The sequence below is a fragment of the Hyperoodon ampullatus genome (assembly GCF_949752795.1).
Source record: "Hyperoodon ampullatus genome assembly, chromosome: 1".
In the NCBI taxonomy this organism is placed as follows: Eukaryota; Metazoa; Chordata; class Mammalia; order Artiodactyla; family Ziphiidae; genus Hyperoodon; species Hyperoodon ampullatus.
The window spans coordinates 116514421-116534550 of NC_136914.1; the positions used below are offsets into that span (position 1 = coordinate 116514421).

At 37.7% G+C, this 20130-nt stretch overlaps 1 protein-coding gene across 2 annotated transcripts in view; it reads right to left on the minus strand.

The window, feature by feature from the left end:
* Nucleotides 1-20130, minus strand: part of RYR2 (ryanodine receptor 2) — a gene marked incomplete at both ends in the record, with an annotated part of 724637 nt that overhangs the window by 193769 nt on the left and 510738 nt on the right. For both annotated transcript variants that reach the window (XM_079725493.1, XM_079725494.1), the window contains 7 exons: nucleotides 6080-6249; nucleotides 10400-10520; nucleotides 13177-13282; nucleotides 15031-15217; nucleotides 15764-15899; nucleotides 18685-18788; nucleotides 19000-19132. In XM_079725493.1, the coding sequence (XP_079581619.1) occupies nucleotides 6080-6249; nucleotides 10400-10520; nucleotides 13177-13282; nucleotides 15031-15217; nucleotides 15764-15899; nucleotides 18685-18788; nucleotides 19000-19132 (957 nt within the window). The remainder of the gene's footprint in view (nucleotides 1-6079; nucleotides 6250-10399; nucleotides 10521-13176; nucleotides 13283-15030; nucleotides 15218-15763; nucleotides 15900-18684; nucleotides 18789-18999; nucleotides 19133-20130) is intronic.

The following is a 20130-nucleotide window of genomic DNA, read 5'->3' on the forward strand; positions in this document are numbered from 1 at the left end:
AGCTAGCCGGGAAGGAGTCCGGGAAAACTCTGGAGCTGCCGAAGAGGCAAGAGACTTTTTCTTCCCTCTTGGTTTCCTGGTGCGCGAGGAGAGGGGATTAAGAGCGCTGCTTAAAGGGGCTCCACAGACGGGCGCGAGTCGCGGCTGAAAGCGCGGAGCCCAGAGACGGGCGTGGGACGCTGGGGCTGCTGCTGCCGCCGCCAAGAAACCTGTGTGCGAGCGCAGGTCACTGTCCACACCGCCCTTCCGGGAGCCTGTGCAGCCCGCCACTGCCGGGGTCCCGGGATCCAGGGGCAGCTTCCCTGGGAGAACGCACGGCGCGCCTCGGGCTGGTGCAACGTCACGCCAGCCTCTGCCGCTGCAGGCTCGCCCCGCACTCCGTGCCCCTCCCTCCCGCCCGGCCTGAGTGAGCCAGAGTCCCCGAAGAGGCTGCTCCTTTAACCCTGTCCGGTCTGAGCGAAGTACAGACGCCCTCCGGCGACCTACACGCAGAGGCGGGGCCAAACCCAAAGCTGAGACCCAGGAGCTGTGAGAACAAAGAAGAGAAAGGAAAACCTCTCCCAGCAGCCTCAGAAGCAGCGGGTTAAAGCTCCACAATCAACTTGATGTACCCTGCATCTGTGGAATACATGAATAGACAACAAATCATCCCAAATTGAGGAGCCAGGAGTCAGTGCTGTGCCTCTGAGGTGGGAGAGCCAACTTCAGGACACTGGTCCACAAGAGACCTCCCAGCTCCACATAATATCAAACGGCGAAAATCTTCCAGAGATCTCCATCTCAACACCAGCACCCAGCTTCACTCAACGACCAGCAAGCTACAGTGCTGGACACCCTATGCCAAACAACTAGCAAGACAGGAACACAACGCCACCCATTAGCAGAGAGGCTGCCTAAAATCATAAAAAGTCCGCAGACACCCCAAAACACACCACCAGACGTGGACCTGCCCACCAGAAACACAAGATCCAGCCTCATCCACCAGAACACAGGCACTAGTCCCCTCCACCAGGAAGCCTACACAACCCACTAAACCAACCTTAGCCACTGGGGACAGACACCAAAAACAACGGGAACTACAAACCTGCAGCCTGCAAAAAGGAGACCCCAAACACAGTAACATAAGCAAAATGAGAAGACAGAAAAACACACAGCAGGAGAAGGAGCAAGATAAAAACCCACCAGACCTAACAAATGAAGAGGTAATAGGCAGTCTACCTGAAAAAGAATTCAGAATAATGATGGTAAAGATGATCCAAGATTCTATTTCCAAGATCCAAAATCTTGGAAATAGAATAGACAAAATGCAAGAAACAGTTAACAAGGACCTAGAAGAACTAAAGATGAATCAAGCATCGATTAAAAACACAACAAATGAAATAAAAAATACTCTAGATGGGATCAATAGCAGAATAACTGAGGCAGAAGAACGGATAAGTGAGGTGGAAGATAAAATAGTGGAAATAACTGCTGCAGAGCAAAATAAAGAAAAAAGAATGAAAAGAACAGAGGACAGTCTCAGAGACCTCTGGGACAACATTAAACGCACCAACATTCGAATTATAGGGGTTCCAGAAGAAGAAGAGAAAAAGAAAGGGTCTGAGAAAATATTTGAAGAGATTATAGTTGAGAACTTCCCTAATATGGGAAAGGAAATAGTTAATCAAGTCCAGGAGGCACAGAGAGTCCCATACAGAATAAATCCAAGGAGAAATATGCCAAGACACATATTAATCAAACTGTCAAAAATTAAACACAAAGAAATCATATTAAAAGCAGCAAGGCAAAACCAACAAATAACACACAAGGGAATCCCCATCAGGTTAACAGCTGATCTCTCAGCAGAAACTCTACAAGCCAGAAGGGAGTGGCAGGACATAATTAAAGTGATGAAGGAGAAAAGCCTGCAACCAAGATTACTCTACCCAGCAAGGATCTCATTCAGATTTGATGGAGAAATTAAAACATTTACAGATAAGCAAAAGCTGAGAGAGTTCAGCACCACCAAACCAGCTTTACAACAAATGCTAAAGGAACTTCTCTAGGCAAGAAACACAACAGAAGGAAAAGACCTACAATAACGAACCCAAAACAATTAAGGAAATGGGAATAGGAACATACATATTGATAATTACCTTAAATGTAAATGGACTAAATGCTCCCACCAAAAGACACAGATTGGCTGAATGGATACAAAAACAAGACCCATATATATGCTGTCTACAAGAGACCCACTTCAGACCTAGAGACACATACAGACTGAAAGTAAGGGGATGGAAAAAGATATTCCATGCCAATGGAAACCAAAAGAAAGCTGGAGTAGCAATTCTCATATCAGACAAAATAGACTTTAAAATAAAGACTACGAGAAGAGACAAAGAAGGACACTACATAATGATCAAGGGATCGATCCAAGAAGAAGATATAACAATTGTAAATATTTATGCACCAAACATAGGAGCACCTCAATACATAAGGCAAATACTAACAGCCATAAAAGGAGAAATCGACAGTAACACAATCATAGTAGGGGACTTTAACACCCCACTTTCACCAATGGACAGATCATCCAAAATGAAAATAAATAAGGAAACACAAGCTTTAAATGATACATTAAACAAGATGGACTTAATTGATATTTATAGGACATTCCATCCAAAAACAACAGAATACACATTTTTCTCAAGTGCTCATGGAACATTCTCCAGGATAGATCATATCTTGGGTCACAAATCAAGCCTTGGTAAATTTAAGAAAACTGAAATTGTATCAAGTATCTCTTCCGACCACAATGCTATGAGACTAGATATCAATTACAGGAAAAGAGCTGTAAAAAATACAAACACATGGAGGCTAAACAATACACTACTTAATAACGAAGTGATCACTGAAGAAATCAAAGAGGAAATCAAAAAATACCTAGAAACAAATGACAATGGAGACACGACGACCCAAAACCTATGGGACGCAGCAAAAGCAGTTCTAAGAGGGAAGTTTATAGCAATACAATCCCACCTTAAGAAACAGGAACCATCTCGAATAAACAACCTAACCTTGCACCTAAAGCAATTAGAGAAAGAAAAACAAAAACATCCCAAAGTTAGCAGAAGGAAAGAAATCATAAAAATCAGATCAGAAATAAATGAAAAAGAAATGAAGGAAATGACAGTAAAGATCAATAAAACTAAAAGCTGGTTCTTTGAGAAGATAAACAAAATTGATAAAGCATTAGCCAGACTCATCAAGAAAAAAAGGGAGAAGACTCAAATCAATAGAATTAGAAATGAAAAAGGAGAAGTAACAACTGACACTGCAGAAATACAAAAGATCATGAGAGATTACTACAAGCAACTCTATGCCAATAAAATGGACAACCTGGGACAAATGGACAAATTCTTAGAAATGCACAACCTGCCGAGACTGAATCAGGAAGAAATAGAAAATATGAACAGACCAATCACAAGCATTGAAATTGAAACTGTGATAAAAAATCTTCCAACAAACAAAAGCCCAGGACCAGATGGCTTCACAGGCGAATTCTATCAAGCATTTAGAGAAGAGCTAACACCTATCCTTCTCAAACTCTTCCAAAATATAGCAGAGGGAGGAACACTCCCAAACTCATTCTACGAAGCCACCATCACCTTGATACCAAAACCAGACAAGGATGTCACAAAGAAAGAAAACTACAGGCCAATATCACTGATGAACATAGATGCAAAAATCCTCAACAAAATACTAGCAAACAGAATCCAACAGCACATTAAAAGGATCATACACCATGATCAAGTGGGGTTTATTCCAGGAATGCAAGGATTCTTCAATATACGCAAATCAATCAACGTGATACACCATATTAACAAATTGAAGGAGAAAAACCATATGATCATCTCAATAGATGCAGAGAAAGTTTTCAACAAAATTCAACACCCATTTATGATAAAAACCCTGCAGAAAGTAGGCATAGAGGGAACTTTCCTCAATATAATAAAGGCTATATATGACAAACCCACAGCCAGCATCGTCCTCAATGGTGAAAAACTGAAACCATTTCCACTAAGGTCAGGAACAAGACAAGGTTGCCCACTCTCACCACTCTTAGTCAACATAGTTTTGGAAGTTTTAGCCACAGCAATCAGAGAAGAAAAGGAAATAAAAGGAATCCAAATCGGAAAAGAAGAAGTAAAGCTGTCACTGTTTGCAGATGACATGATACTATACATAGAGAATCCTAAAGATGCTACCAGAAAACTACTAGAGCTAATCAATGAATTTGGTAAAGTTGCAGGATACAAAATTAATGCACAGAAATCTCTGGCATTCCTATATACTAATGATTTCAGAAAAATCTGAAAGTGAAATCAAGGAAACACTCCCATTTACCACTGCAACAAAAAGAATAAAATATCTAGGAATAAACCTACCTAAGGAGACAAAAGACCTGTATGCAGAAAATTATAAGACACTACTGAAAGAAATTAAAGATGATACAAATAGATGGAGAGATGTACCATGTTCTTGGATTGGAAGAATCAACATTGTGAAAATGACTCTACTACCCAAAGCAATCTACAGATTCAATGCAATCCCTATCAAACTACCACTGGCATTTTTCACAGAACTAGAGCAAAAAATTTCACAATTTGTATGGAAACACAAAAGACCCCGAATAGCCAAAGCAATCTTGAGAACGAAAAATGGAGCTGGAGGAATCAGGCTCCCTGACTTCAGACTATACTACAAAGCTACAGTAATCAGGACAGTATGGTACTGGCACAAAAACAGAAAGATAGATCAATGGAACAGGATAGAAAGCCCAGAGATAAACCCACGGACATATGGTCACCTTATCTTTGATAAAGGAGGCAGGAATGTACAGTGGAGAAAGGACAGTCTCTTCAATAAATGGTGCTGGGAAAACTGGATAGGGACATGTAAAAGTATGAGATTAGATCACTCCCTAACACCATACACAAAAATAAGCTCAAAATGGATTAAAGACCTAAATGTAAGGCCAGACACTACCAAACTCTTAGAGGAAAACATAGGCAGAACACTCTATGACATAAATCACAGCAAGATCCTTTTGGACCCACCTCCTAGAGAAATGGAAATAAAGACAAAAATAAACACATGGGACCTAATGAAACTTCAAAGCTTTTGCACAGCAAAGGAAACCATAAACAAGACCAAAAGACAACCCTCAGAATGGGAGAAAATATTTGCAAATGAAGCAACTGACAAAGGATTAATCTCCAAAATTTATAAGCAGCTCATGTAGCTCAATAACAAAAAAAATAAACAACCCAATCCAAAAATGGGCAGAAGACCTAAATAGACATTTCTCCACAGAAGATATATAGACTCCCAACAAACACATGAAAGGATGCTCAACATCTTTACTCATTAGAGAAATGCAAATCAAAACTACAATGAGATATCATCTCACACCAGTCAGAATGGCCATCATCAAAAAATCTAGAAACAATAAATGCTGGAGAGGGTGTGGAAAAAAGGGAACACTCTTGCACTGCTGGTGGGAATGTGAATTGGTACAGCCACTATGGAGAACGGTATGGAGGTTCCTTAAAAAACTAAAAATAGAAATACCATATGACCCAGCAATCCCACTACTGGGCATATACCCTGAGAAAACCATAATTCAAAAAGAGACATGTACCAAAATGTTCATAGCAGCCCTATTTACAATAGCCCGGAGATGGAAACAACCTAAGTGTCCATCATCGGATGAATGGGTAAAGAAGATGTGACACATATATACAATGGAATATTACTCAGCCATAAAAAGAAACGAAATTGAGCTATTTGTAATGAGGTGGATGGACCTAGAGTCTGTCATACAGAGTGAAGTAAGTCAGAAAGAGAAAGACAAATACTGTATGCTGACACATATATATGGAATTTAAGAAAAAAAGAATGTCATGAAGAACATAGGGGTAAGACAGGAATAAAGACACAGACCTACTAGAGAATGGACTTGAGGATATGGGGAGGGGGAAGGGTAAGCTGTGACAAAAAAAAAAAAGAAGTCGCAGAAGTAATTTGTTCAGATCATTACCGTGTCTAAAGAAGCAGCAGCCCGCAGATCTGGCAGAAAGCCAACCTCGAGAAGATGGAGGAGGAAATCTTGAACCTCAATTCCATAGACCCTGTCAAGGAACAAAACCATGGCTGCCTTGTGATCTGGGCAAAACCCCGCAGACATGTCAGGCTCCACCACATTCCCATCTAAAAAAGAGAAGGTGACACGTTGTTGTTAATGAAATAGATTATAAATGGCTACTTTCCAGCCTTCTCTTGTCTTAAATAAAGTTATCCAGTGAATGGTTTTCTGTTCCTCTACTACCCTCAAGCAAGGGCTGGGACTTAGCTGAGGCAATATGGCAGCGCAATGTAAATCCATGGTCATTTAAATGTTATTTGGGCATCCATTTGTTAACTGTGTATATGATTAGGACATAGCATTATGCCAGATACCGAGAAGGAAACAAAATGGCACCTAAAATCCAAACTGTAAAACTAAGAATAAATATCATAAAGGTAAAATGTAAAGCAAGGTTTGCATTCTTTTCAATACAAGAACCTCTTGAAAACTTAATAAAACATTAATAAAGTTCATGTACCCTATGTGATAATCATGGTACATTCACATCATTTACATATTTATGGCTTAGACAATTACAGAATAATGAACAAAACTCCAGGAACCAGTCTGACTTTCAAATGAAAGATGTTTCATTAATCATAATAGCATTTAATAACATTTAAAACATATTTGAGAGACATATTATTTTCTCTATCAACAGTCAATGCTTGATGCCTATATAGAGGAGTGAATTCCTTAGTATAACTCTGTAGATTCATAGAGGGGATCACTGATATGAAGAATTAGGGAATTATGTGCCCATTGAAAATACTGGAGAACAAACTTGTTTTCTGTTTGACCATGTGATAATCATGCCACATTGCTGCTGACCACACACTATAAGACTCTGCAAATACTATCACAGAATCTTTATTACTGATGCAATGTTGGAGAAAGAAGGACCCAGGGAAAGATGATACATGATCATACCCATCCTGAAAGAATACAGTCACAACGTTTTTGTTTTCATTAACAGTCGATGAATGAATTTGATATGTGAATCATGAAAATGAACAAATAACAATGTTTTAAAGGAAATTAGACTGAAGGCTAATACCAAATCACTTCCATTCCTTATAATTAATAATAACTAATACACCTAATACCTTCCTTCCTGTAATTACAATAATAAGAATAACAATGCTTGTCATTTGTGCTGTTGTCAGGTTTATGTTAGGAATGTTCCAGACACACTTTCATACAATTTTCACACATGCACTATGAAGGTGGTATTATTATCTTCCTTTAACACAAGATAAAAAGCGACTTTTAGGGAAGTTAAATAACTTGTCCAAAGCTGCACATCTAGTCACTGGCAAAGTTAGATTTAGACTAAGTAAAATTGGATTTAAAATCCAACCCAAGGTAATTTAATCCTTAGGTTAAATCAGCATGCTCTAATTTTTGATTAAAAATCTACATGAAATTCCAGTTCCATTCTCCTAAAAAAATCATATTATAGGTAATTTATAGTTATAGGATTCTATTCTTCTAACAGAAAGCTGTGCCTAAGGAAATGATAAGCAACTCACTGATCTTGAAATAAGATTTGTTTTTGAAACACTCATTCAGGTGGACATTCATTTTAAGGAATGCTACAACTCCAGCTGCCTGGGAATGAAGACTCATGGATTGGCTGCTGCTTTATGCTCTCCATCTCCTCAGATACACTGGGGACAATACAGCTGATCAACTGCCTCCTCTCAGACTCCTGGAAAATGAACTGGCACAAGGAGGGCCAGCTGCACTGGCTTTACCCTGTGCTGCCTGCATTATTCATCCACCTAAAATTACTACCTCAGACAATCTGCCCAAACCTGTTTGGACCAAGAGCTGCAGGAAAAGAATATCTACTTTTGAGATTAGATACTTGCCCCTTAATTTTTCTAAACTCCTCCTTCTTTCATTATCATTTTGGGCTACCCTCTAGTTCTAGGATAATTATAATAAAAATGTATGAGACCCATCAGAATGGCCCTCATCAAAAAGTCTAGAAACAACAAATGCTGGAGAGGTGTGGAGAAAAGGGAACCCTGCTACACTGTTGGTGAGAATGTAAATTGGTGCAGCCACTATGGAGAACAGTATAGAGGTTCCTTAAAAAACTAAAAATAGAGCTACCATATGATCCAGCAATCCCCCTCCTGGGCATATATCCAGAGAAAACCATAATTCGAAAAGATACATGCACCCCTGTGTTCACTGCAGCACTATTTACAATAGCCAAGACATGGAAGCAAACTAAATGTCCATCAACAGAGGGATGGATAAAGATGTGGTACATATATACAATGGAATATTAGTCAGCCATAAAAATGAATGAAATAAGGCCATTTGCAGCAACATGGATGGACCTAGAGATGATCATACTAAGTGAAGTAAGTCAGACAAAGACAAACATCATGTGGTATCACTTATATGTGGAATCTAAAAAATGATACAAATGAACTTATTTACAAAACAGAAAACAGACTCACAGACTTAGAAACCAAACTTATGGTTACCAAAGGGGAAAGGTCGGTGGGGGGAGGGATAAATTAGGAGGTTGGGATTGACATATACACACGACTACATATAAAATAGATAATCAACAAGGACCTACTGTATAGCACAGGGAACTCTACTCAATACTCTGTAATAACCTAATTGGAAAAAGAATCTCAGAAAGAATAGATATATGTATATGTATAACTGATTCACTTTGCTGTACACCTGAAACTAACACAACATTATAAATCAACTATACTCCAATATAAAATAAAAATTAAAACTCATGGCCTAGGAAAAAAATGTATGAGAAAGGCCTTAGCTAATACTGAGGGGCAAGGTACTAATGTTTAGAGACAAACTTCACATACTAAATACAGAATACATAATAGGAATTATCAACAATAGCTGGTGATGCTTAAAGAACCAACTGACTTGTCATTGAAACCTAAGAAGAAATATTGATGGTTTGAGTTTTAGAAGTTGATTTAATGCATACCACAGCAAAATAAAAACATACAAGTTTCTGTCTACATTCTCCATAAAAAGAAAGAAGATAAAAAAAAAAGCATCAATTTTACAATGACCAGTAGATGGTGTTTTAAAAATTAGCTTTCAGTGTGACTGTGATAGTTCACAAAAAATCCTTTAAATCCTAAGGTAGACAATATACTGCATATTTATGACAAAAAAGTCATAACATTACTATAACTCAACTAAATAGGACAGGAAAGAACAATAAACGTTGAGTTAAAATGGGGAGAAACTAATCTTTCCAAAATGTTCTCCTCAGTCTTGCAAAGAGCACTTCTTTCAACACACTGGCGATTTTTAAATCACTAAGTCAAAACCTATGACCATGGTTTTAGAAAAAAAGTATTATAAGAAAGTGACCACGAAAACTATCAAAAAGAGTGAATTAAGGTGTTGCTGTCAAGAAAGAGAAGAATAGGGGACCAAAGAACTCTAGGAGAGACATTAGATAAAACAGTTGAGATGCTTACTTCCCTTTTCTGGAAACTGAAATGTCACCTGTAAAAGACTTAAAATCTCTTTGGAAACAGAGCTGTTTAAAAACAATGCATGTAGAAAATATTTTATAAAAAATATATTTTTTAATTGGGGTATAGTTTCTTTACAATGTTGTGTTAGTTTCTGCTGTATGGTGAAGTGAATCACCTATATGTATACATATATTCCCTCCCTCGCACCACCCCTCCATCCCACCGCTCTAGGTCACCACAGAGCAACAAGCGGAGCTCCCTGTGCTATACAGCAGGTTCCCACTAGCTATCTTTTTTACACATGGTAGTGTATATATGTCAATCCTAATCTCCCAATTCATCCCTCTATGTCCACACATCCATTTTCTACATCTGCATCTCTATTCCCGCCCTGCAAATTGGTTCATCTGTATCATTTTTCTAGATTTCACATATATGCGTTAACATATATACAGTGGAATATTACTCAGCCATAAAAAGGAATGAAATTGGGTCATTTGTAGAGATGTGGATGGATCTAGAGTCTGTCGTACAGAGTGAAGTCGGAAAGAGGAAAACAAATACTGTATATTAACATATGTGTGGAATCTAGAAGAATGATACAGATGTAGTTCATTTTTTAAAAGAAACTTATGTAGTGTAACTATGCTGCAGGGAAAGAAACCGTGGGTACTGATGATCTTATTGAAAACATCACACCATCCACATCCTACTGAATTAAAAAAATGGAAATTCACCTTACCTTTGGCTATCGTTGGCATCTGAAAAGCAATGCTGATTACTCCCACCAAATCTCCCAGTGGAATCAGGGATCTCAAAATAGACCTGATTCTGATGGCTTCTCCCTTAGCAGCATGAATCAACTACAGGCAGAAAAATAAAGGAACGAAGAATAACTTTGTGAAATCAATGGTCTAATTCTATCTAAAAAATTGGAAGAATGGGAATCCAAGTCTAAAATAATTTTCTGTTAATTATATAAAGTTAGACCTCTTCAATAATAGAACCACTCTATGATTCAGCAATTCCACTCCTGGGTATATATCCAAAGAAAACAGAAACACTAATTTGAAAACATATATGTACCCAAATGTTCATAGCAGAATTGCCTAGATATAGAACCCTAAGTGTCCATCAACAGAAGAATGGATAAAGATGTGGTGTGTGTGTCTATTTTTCTATATCTATATAGATATAGATATAGATAGACATACACACAACAGAATACTACTCAGCCATAAAAAAGAATGAAATTTTGCCATTTGCAACAAAATGGGTAGAACTGGAGGGCATTATCCTTAGTGAAATAAGTCAGAGAAATACAAACACTGTACATGATCACTATATGTGGAATCTAAAAGATAAAACAAATGAACAAATATAACAAAACAGAAACAGACCCACAGTTACAGAAAACAAACTAGTGGATACCAATGGGAAGAGGGAAGGGGGGAGGGGCAAGACAGGGGTAGGGAATGAAGAGATATAAGCTATTATGTATAAATAAATAAATAAGATACAAGGTTATATTGTACAGCACAGGGAATACAGCCAATATTTTATAATAACTTTAAACAGAGTATAACCTATGACAATACTGAATTACTATGTTGTAACTAATATAATAAATCAATTATACTTTAATTAATTTTTTTTAAATAAAAATAAATAATAAAGTTGAAACTCTCTCAGAAAGTGCTGTTTCAGGCTTACAGACAGATATTTACTTGCCACACAATTTTCATTGACTTCAGCAGACACTGAGTCACATACTGCAGTCTAGGCCAACAGGTATATCCATTAGAATAATAGTTTTTATCCTCTCTGGGGTATTAAAGTATTTTAAGACTGATAAGTCTGTGAATGCTTACCCCCCAAAATTACATATAAATATCTATCCATAACATGAGCAATAATACTAAGGGAAAAATTATTATCTTTAGGTTCTGAACATATACTAATATTTAGGCTGGTTTAGCCTTTTTTGTTTTGTGATAAAAATGTAATTGTATATCCACCTATATTCTACCCTGATTTCTCTCAAGGATGGGTTTATAATGTTGGGGAAAATGGTGAACATGGATCCTAACAGGTGTTTTAGACCTTCACTGGCTAATGAAGTATCTATGAAGATTGTGGACCTGACATAGTCAAGGATCTCAGCCCATCTCTGCAATAGACTGGAAGCTTCCAATGCCAGGGAACGCATCTGTTCCTTCACCACAGAGTGTGAAACAGAAGCACAATTTCTGACACCTAGGAAGTCCTCAATTAATGGTTGTTGAAGGTGAATAAATTTCTGAAGTGCCAAGGTCAGTCCCTTATTAAGTCACTTGGTTGTTTTTCCCTTTAATATAATAGAACAAAAATCTTCTATTTATTAGCATAATTTCTCTCATGGTTCCTTTGATTTTCCACTTTAACAGGAAAAGAATGAATATTGTGAGCATAAAGTTTTTTCTCTGCAATGACCTTCTAGCACACAAATTTTTGATAGTCTATTCCCATTTACTATAATGAAAATCTCATTGATAGCAAGTTAAGTCGTTACAAAAAATCAAACTCCAGGTTTTCTAACATTCTAATATTTCTCTATCCTGCGATTCCTCTCTGTTCACAACAAAAGATTATATCCAGAAAGCAAGAAAGCTTTAACTTATGGGTGTGAGAGAAAGAGACAAAAACAAACAAGCGAACTCCGCTCCCCCTACACCCCCCCAAAAAAAGACATAGATTCGAAGGGTAGGGAGAAAGGTGATGTGTTATAACAGTCATTTTGGCTTCATGCTCAGAGCAGTTAGAAGTGTATTTGCTTTCTTCCCCAGGACTGGTCAATGTGCTTCAGACTCTGGCTGTTTCCCATCAACAGATCATGAAGCTAATTTTTGGGCCCTGGGTAGCATTTTTTAAATTAATGTAATGGAAGAAAACAGAATAGATTAGAATAAAGTAGAAAATAGCAGAATGTATTACAGAGTAAAAGTAAGTATCGTTCCATGAACTTCAATTACCTTTTGGTCAAAAAGTTTATGAAAACACTATCAATAGGGTCTACATAGCTCTTTCCTTCCCCATGACCTGCTCCCAGCCCCACTTTCCCTTAAACCAGTGGCCAACATGTAGCAGCTCCTTCAAAAGGACTAAATATTATACAGCAAGGAAACAACCCTTGGTAGGAGTGGTGCTTTCTGCATGCACTGAAACAGGAAAGGACACTGTATAGGAAAAATAAGTTCTTTCCTTCTTAAACTGTGGGGAGGCTTATATGAGTTTTGGAGATATATTAGTAACTGACTAGTCTATTAATGACTCATAATGAAATCTCATCACTAATTTTTGTAACCAAGAGGATATTTCCAACTAAACAAACACTTGTTCAGCAATGAGGCTGCAGCGATTATTTTTAATGGAGCATGAAGATTGCTGGTTTTGGATACTTTTGTGGTTTTTGCAAGTGATGGATGTCTTAACAAAGAGGAATAAGCCAGGATGTTTGTTCTTGGACCTCACGGCACTTACATGCATTTCGGGAGCACAGCGTCCTAACAGGTCAATCAAAGCTGCATAAAATGTCATGATGGCATTCCCCATGTGGATGGTATCATCTTCCTCCTCTTCTGTATCACTTTCGTGGATTTTTCAAAAGAAAGAGAAAGAAAAGCAAACAGGATAATAAAATGATGTTTCAGATTTGTTACATACTTCTCAGAGGAAAGGGACCAGTACAGTAATTAATTCTGCCTCTTCTGACACTTTTCACATATGTGTTTAATATACAGCTTGACATTTCAAAAAGGAAAATAAAGATGGGTTAAAGACAAGATTTGAGATTCTATCACCAAGAAGGCATCTGTGGGAACTTTAATATTAAGATTCCTTCAAAATGGAAAAAAAAAGAGGAATTATTAATTTGATGGATTCTGCTCATTTCTACTGGCAGACAAGATATTAACAGAAAATAACTGATTGAAGAACATGGTAAGTTTACTTTTGTCAACAGCATACATTTAGAGAAAGGGTGACAGAGATCTGTCCTATAAGATGACATGTACAAGGCACCCAGTAAGGTGATTTGCCCAGAGTACTTCATAAACGTGATTCCATTTACTCACCTCTCTCTTTACTCTGCCCCCACCCACTCACTCCCAAGTAATACAACATGAAAAACATAAATATTTCATTATCTCATTGATGACAGGCAAATTTGGATGGCCCTGTCATTCCTTGTTTAGTGGCCTGGCCGACAGCTGCCTCAGCTGGACTCAGCAGTCTGCAGAGTAACAGCAAGGCCTGTTGACAATATTGTTCCTCAGAAGCAATGCTGTTCCCAAGGTCCTCAGGTGCACACCCACTCAGGTGGTACTCGACCAGCAATCTCTTGGTATATTTTCTACTTGTTAGAAAAACTAAGGGATTCCTAGTTCCTCAAGAGCTAACTGATAAATATGTAACTTGCTCTTGGAGTGCTCCCAGCCTGGAACCCTGGCCTTGCTGTTGATGGAACATTTACGCCAGGTCTCTAAGTGGGAGAACCAGGGTTTGCAGGACTACCTCTTTGCTTGGAAAATTGCCTCCAATAAGCCCTATGTTATATCTTTACCAGTGGTGCTAGCAGTGCAGTTACATGGGCCCCTAGCAGGACACTCAGCTCCACAGATTAAAAAAATAGGAAGTTGGGACTTCCCTGGAGGTCCAGTGGTTAAGACTCCATGCTTCCACTGTAGGGAACATGGGTTCGATCCCTGGTCAGGGAACTAGAACTTGCACGCCACGTGATGCAGCCAAAAAAGAAAAAAAAAGGAAGCAACACGCCTGGATGAATTTATTGCTGGAATCAAGTATTAACAACAAAGACTATGGAGAAATGTAAGGTAGTCGCTGCCTCCCCAGTCACCAAGACCTTAATAAAGCATTTTACTCCTCAAAGTGACAACATCCCCTTTTCTCTGCCAACACACCAGTTAAGTCCCCATCCTCTTGCTAAGGGTCTCTCTCTCTCTTACTATTATCATGAAAACTCGTTCCAGCTAACCTCCCAGTAAACTCTATTCTAAATTCAAAGGCTCACCTGCCATCATTTGTAAGAACTCACTACTCCCTAGAGCCCTGAGAAAATTCACAAAATACATCTCCTCCTACAACCTAAGTTTTTTTCGGCTAAATCCATACAATCTTCCTGAGGTCCCTCTTTGTTCATTCACCCTATCCCAGCAGCAAATTCCATCCCTTCTCTCAAAACACATTTCATTTTCAAGGGAAGAAATCCAGAGTACCAGAGAATTATACTGCAATTAAGAGAACGCAAATTATATTTTGTAAAATTAAAAGTCAAGTAGTATCATTTAATCTTAAGAGTGAGTATATTCGACCTACGGGGTTTTGCTGGATCCACTAGTTGGTGAGGGACCATCTCGAGAAGGATCCTCAGCTATTTTTATGGCTTCTTCCATGGCTGCGAGCAGACCATTCCCACCTTCCCCCCTCAAGGCAGGACCGAAACACTCAGGTCTCCGGATGAGCAATCTCACCACGACATTTGCATTCTCCTCCACGCTTTCCCCTAAGATCAAACGGGGAACAGGAGTAAGCAAACATTGACTACATGGAAGTTCTGAGCAAACAATGTTATACTAATCTGCTTATATTTAAAGAAAAATAACTAAAACCTAATAAGGTAGTAGTAGAGCCAAAGTTGAATCCAAATTACTAGTGTTCTGTCCGTAAGACTCAGTAAATTTCTTTTCTTGCCCTTAAAATTTTCCAAGTAAAGAAAAGCATGATGGAGTTATAAACTATTCATTTTTGTTAATTTGTTTTAGAAAGTGAAGTCTTGGTCCTAGCTATTATTAGAGTCTAATTATAAAAACAGCAAGAATGTAAGTGTCTAAAAATTTTTATTTAATAATGAAAGCCCAGCATCACGATCAAAATAAATATTACAAAATAAATTATTACTGTGAAAAAGCCTACTGATTATAAAATATTCCATTTCTTTACTACTATCTACTTCCTTCATGAAAATGCTGGGATGCCTCATTATTTTATACATCTATTTTTTTTTCAGTTTTAATAATGAACATAAAAGACCCTATGCGATTCATCCTACCATTACAGAAGACAGCAAATCTGAGAAAGTCAAGATATCTCTCTCCTTCAACTGGATTCCACCCAATGTCTGGATAACCCTTCGACACCAGCATTGGACAACTTTGCAGTCCACAACCAGCCAAATATCGCACTACCTGCAAAAACAAGATGATAAACAAAAACGTTATCCCTTGGGTGAGATACTCATTAGAAGCTTGCACTGGACATGGTAAATGTTATTATCAAGGGATGGTTTAAAACGAATGCATTTTTGCAAGTTCTTTTTAATCTCATGACCGTCTATATGAACCCCCTTTAGTAAAACCTTAGAATTAAGAAATACTGACAAACTGTAACAAAGTGCTATCATAGTAAAAATGTTTATGAATGAACTCTGTGAAAGAAAAATATTCCTAAATTTCATATCATTTGAGACTTTTACCTACAAGAGTCATAATATTTGATAAGCTTTAAAAATGCCTAATGGCCTCTGGCCCAGTGTAAAACCTGAATCCATCTGAGATAGTGAAAGATCCATCTGAGATACAATGATATTTTTAAAGAAGTGAATTTATTTCCACAATAAAATATCAGTGTAATGGGGGAAGGTGTGTGTGTGAGAGGACACCTAGAGAAGTGGAGAAAACTAAGCTCAGAGTCAAATATCGTTGGGTTCAAATCTGACCTGCATTAGAACTTAGTGTATCATCTTGAACCACGGTTTCACTGTCTATTAACTTTGGGATAATACTACCAAACTTTCTGCTTTGTTAAACTTAACACATTAAAATTTCTGCTTAGCTTGGCCTTTTAAAATATTCTGTCTTATTGTGAATGTTGGTTCTCTATATAAGATTTCATAACAGAACCAGTTTTAAAAGAAATCCCTAAAAAAAAAAAAAAGGAATCCCTAAAGAAGTCACTATCAATGGTAGCAGATGGTTGGAGGAGCAACTTATCAAACAAAATAAGCTACACCCAGCTCAGTCACAAGCTAAGCCAGGCTTAAAAATAAATAAATAATAAAGCTAAAAATATTTTACATCATCCTTATTGAGGTATAATTTATGTACAATAAATTCATCTATTTAAAGTATAAATTCAATGATCTTTGAGAGATTTATCCATCTGTAAGAACCCACAACCAAGATGTAGAGCATTTTCCATTGCTCCTCAGGTCCCCGTGTCTTTTGCAGACCATCCGTCCCTACAAACCTTGGTCCTGACAACCTGCTTTCTGCCACTACAAACTAGCTTACATGTTCTAGGACACTGATACATGCAGTCATCCATTATGGGTATTTCTGAGCCTGGCTTATTTCACTCAGAATAACGATTTTGAGATTCATTCATGCTGGAGTACATGTCAGTCCCTCATTCCTTTTTATAGCCTAATCATGGCATCTCACTACTTATGGAAATACCCCAGTGTTGTTTATCCATTCACCAGTTGTCTGGTGAACTGTCTCCAGTTTTGGACTCAGATGAATAAAGCCATTATCAACACCATGTACACATCTCTATGTGGACATATATTTGTATTACTACTGAGTAACTACCTAGGAGTGGAAAGGCTAGGTGCATATTTATGTTAGGTATGTTTAACTTACTAAAAATAATGCCAAACTGCTTTCCAACTGACTTAACCATTTTTCATCCCAACAGCAGTACATGAGCGTTCCAGTTGCTCCAAAGCCTACTCAGTGTTCAGCACTGTCTACTTTTTAAAAATACTAGCTATTTTATCAGTGTGTAGATAAAAACATTTCAAATTATATATGGGAGAGAATTCTCCAGAGGTTATATTTAGAGATGCAAAGCTTCATGACGCTTGACTGGCATGTCAGAAGGATTTGGGGAAGAGTTCACTTTTTCATGCTTTCAACAGCTATGCGTTGAGTGTCTACCCAGTGCCAATGCTAAGACTGGGAAAAAGCAATGAGCAGCCGAGAAAAAAGTGCCCTGTACTCACTAGCCTTACATTATGGTAAGGAGTAGATTTTGGTAAATACATATACAGATTTTAGTAAAATATATTTATATTAAAATGTAATTTTAAACCATAAATATTTAAACTATAGCATGGACACGGAAGAACTGAAAAGAAGGTGACTTTGGAGCAATGACTGAGAGGATGTCCGGAAAAGAGCCATGAGGACATCTGGCAGAAGAATATTGCAGACGGAGGGAAGAGCAAGGGCAAAGGCCCTAGGGCAGGAGCACACCTAGCAAGTTCCAGTGATAGCAAGGGGTCCAGCGTGGCTGGAGCAAAAAGAGAGACCCGGAGAATAGCAGGAAATGAACTAAGACTGATTGGATGGAGCTATTGCAATGCCTCTAAGTGTATGCTCAAAGTGAGATAGGAAGTCTTTCCAGAGTTCTGGGCAGAGGATTAATGTGATCCTTTCAAGAGACTCACTCTGGCTGCAAGGGAGGGATCAGGAAGACCACTTAGAATGCAACTGCAATTAAAACATGGGGGAAATTTATCCATATTTTGGTAAACATATATGTGGCCTAATATGCTTAGAGTGCACAGCCTTCAGTATATCAATGATAACTTGCACTGTAATATGCAAACTTCTGTGATATAAATTGTATATATAAGATGTTAAAACAACTTCTTTTACGAAATCTAAACTGTATGATTAAAGCAAAAGTGACAGCAGATTACCAGGAAAGGACAAAAATGCAAAAGAATATAGAGTAAGTTGATTCTCTTTCCAAAGAAAAATGCATGTGATCAGAGAAAATACCTTATCTCAAATTTCTTGTTCTTTATAATTTATAATATTACATATAAATGTAACATACTTATAATACATAGTATATTATAATTATAATAATTATAACTATAGTATAATTACATTTAAATATCTTGAGAAACCACTATGAACAAGTGTAATTCACACAAACACACGGGGCAGGGATGCTGTTTACCTTTTCCAGATCTGGCTCCCGCAAAGCTAAGGCTAGTTCATTATTATCCATCACCGAGGCTGCTGCCACGTCCAGTGGCGTTGAACCTCTCATAGATGGTGAGGCTGTTAATTGAAACAAAGATGAAACAAAACCTGAATTGTGCTGCAACTACGAATTCCATGTAAAAAAAAAAACTTTCACTTAGAATTGAATTTCTGAATGCAATACATATCGCACTAATCCAACTTAATTTACATTAAAGTTTAATTTTAAAATCCAATATGTAAATCCCATTCATCTTAAAGATTAAATGAAAGTCATACATTTACTTACCAAGACCAACACTGCTGTTTTCCAGTAAATAACTGAGATGATCGAACATTGCTTTCTGATTCTGCCTACTTATACGGCAGAAGTAACAGAGAAAACGGCAACAGTTGGCCACCATCTTGGGAAAAGTGATTTCCTACATAAAGAGCATTTAGTTAGCTGGGAAAGCAAAGGATCTTTATAAAGTTGAGTTCTGAAGCTGAGGTCTCAATCAGATTGCCCATCCATGTGTGCCCATGTCTGCCACGCCTCAGGTACAGAAGACCTTCGAATGTCCAGACTTGGACTCATCTAGTCCTAGAGCCACCAAAAATCAAGCCTGGCACTAATTTGAAGCCTCACTGCCATCAATAGGTTGATCTGGAATTAATCTACAGCCCTAAACCTAAAGGTGGCATGGGCCTGGTTTAGGAACCAGGCAGGCTCAGCTGTGATTCCTGACTCACATTATTAGCTGTGCTTCTTTGGGGAATTATGCAATCTTACTGATTCTCTTCTGTAAAATTGTAATAAGATGGATGATAATATTTACCTGAGGCAAAGGAGGGAGAGTTCAATAAGACGTATTGTGAAAAATACCCAGTTTAATATTTGGAACCACATAATAGGATGTTCTTATCATCAGTGTCGCTGTTGTATTATTATTAAGATTCTGGGAACTCACATCTTCCCTGACTGGCACATGACATCTCCTATGATGAACACCCTTCCTGGAAGGTCTGCCTGCTTGGCCCCAGCAAACACATCTCCCCTGAGACCTAGCTCTTATTCTAGTATACCACAGATAATCCCTAAAGACTCCAAGTCCTTCTTAAACAGAGTATTTTATAAATATTTTTAAAGGTCTGTCTAACTGGTAGTCGGAACATGAGAAATATGGACTCACGTCTATATTTTGAAAAATACATTTTAAAATTTCAAAAAAAACTGAAATATTTTGCAAATCAGAGGTCATGAAATTGTACTGCTTTATATGGAGTTATATATTATATTATTCTATTTGTTTGGTTTTAAATTTTTTTATTTTAAAATTTAATCATTTAAAAATGCACCTTAGTGTCTTACAACAAATGCTATAGAGCATCATCTTCAAATTTTGGTCTGGATCAGGAATTTAGTGGAACCAACTGTTGT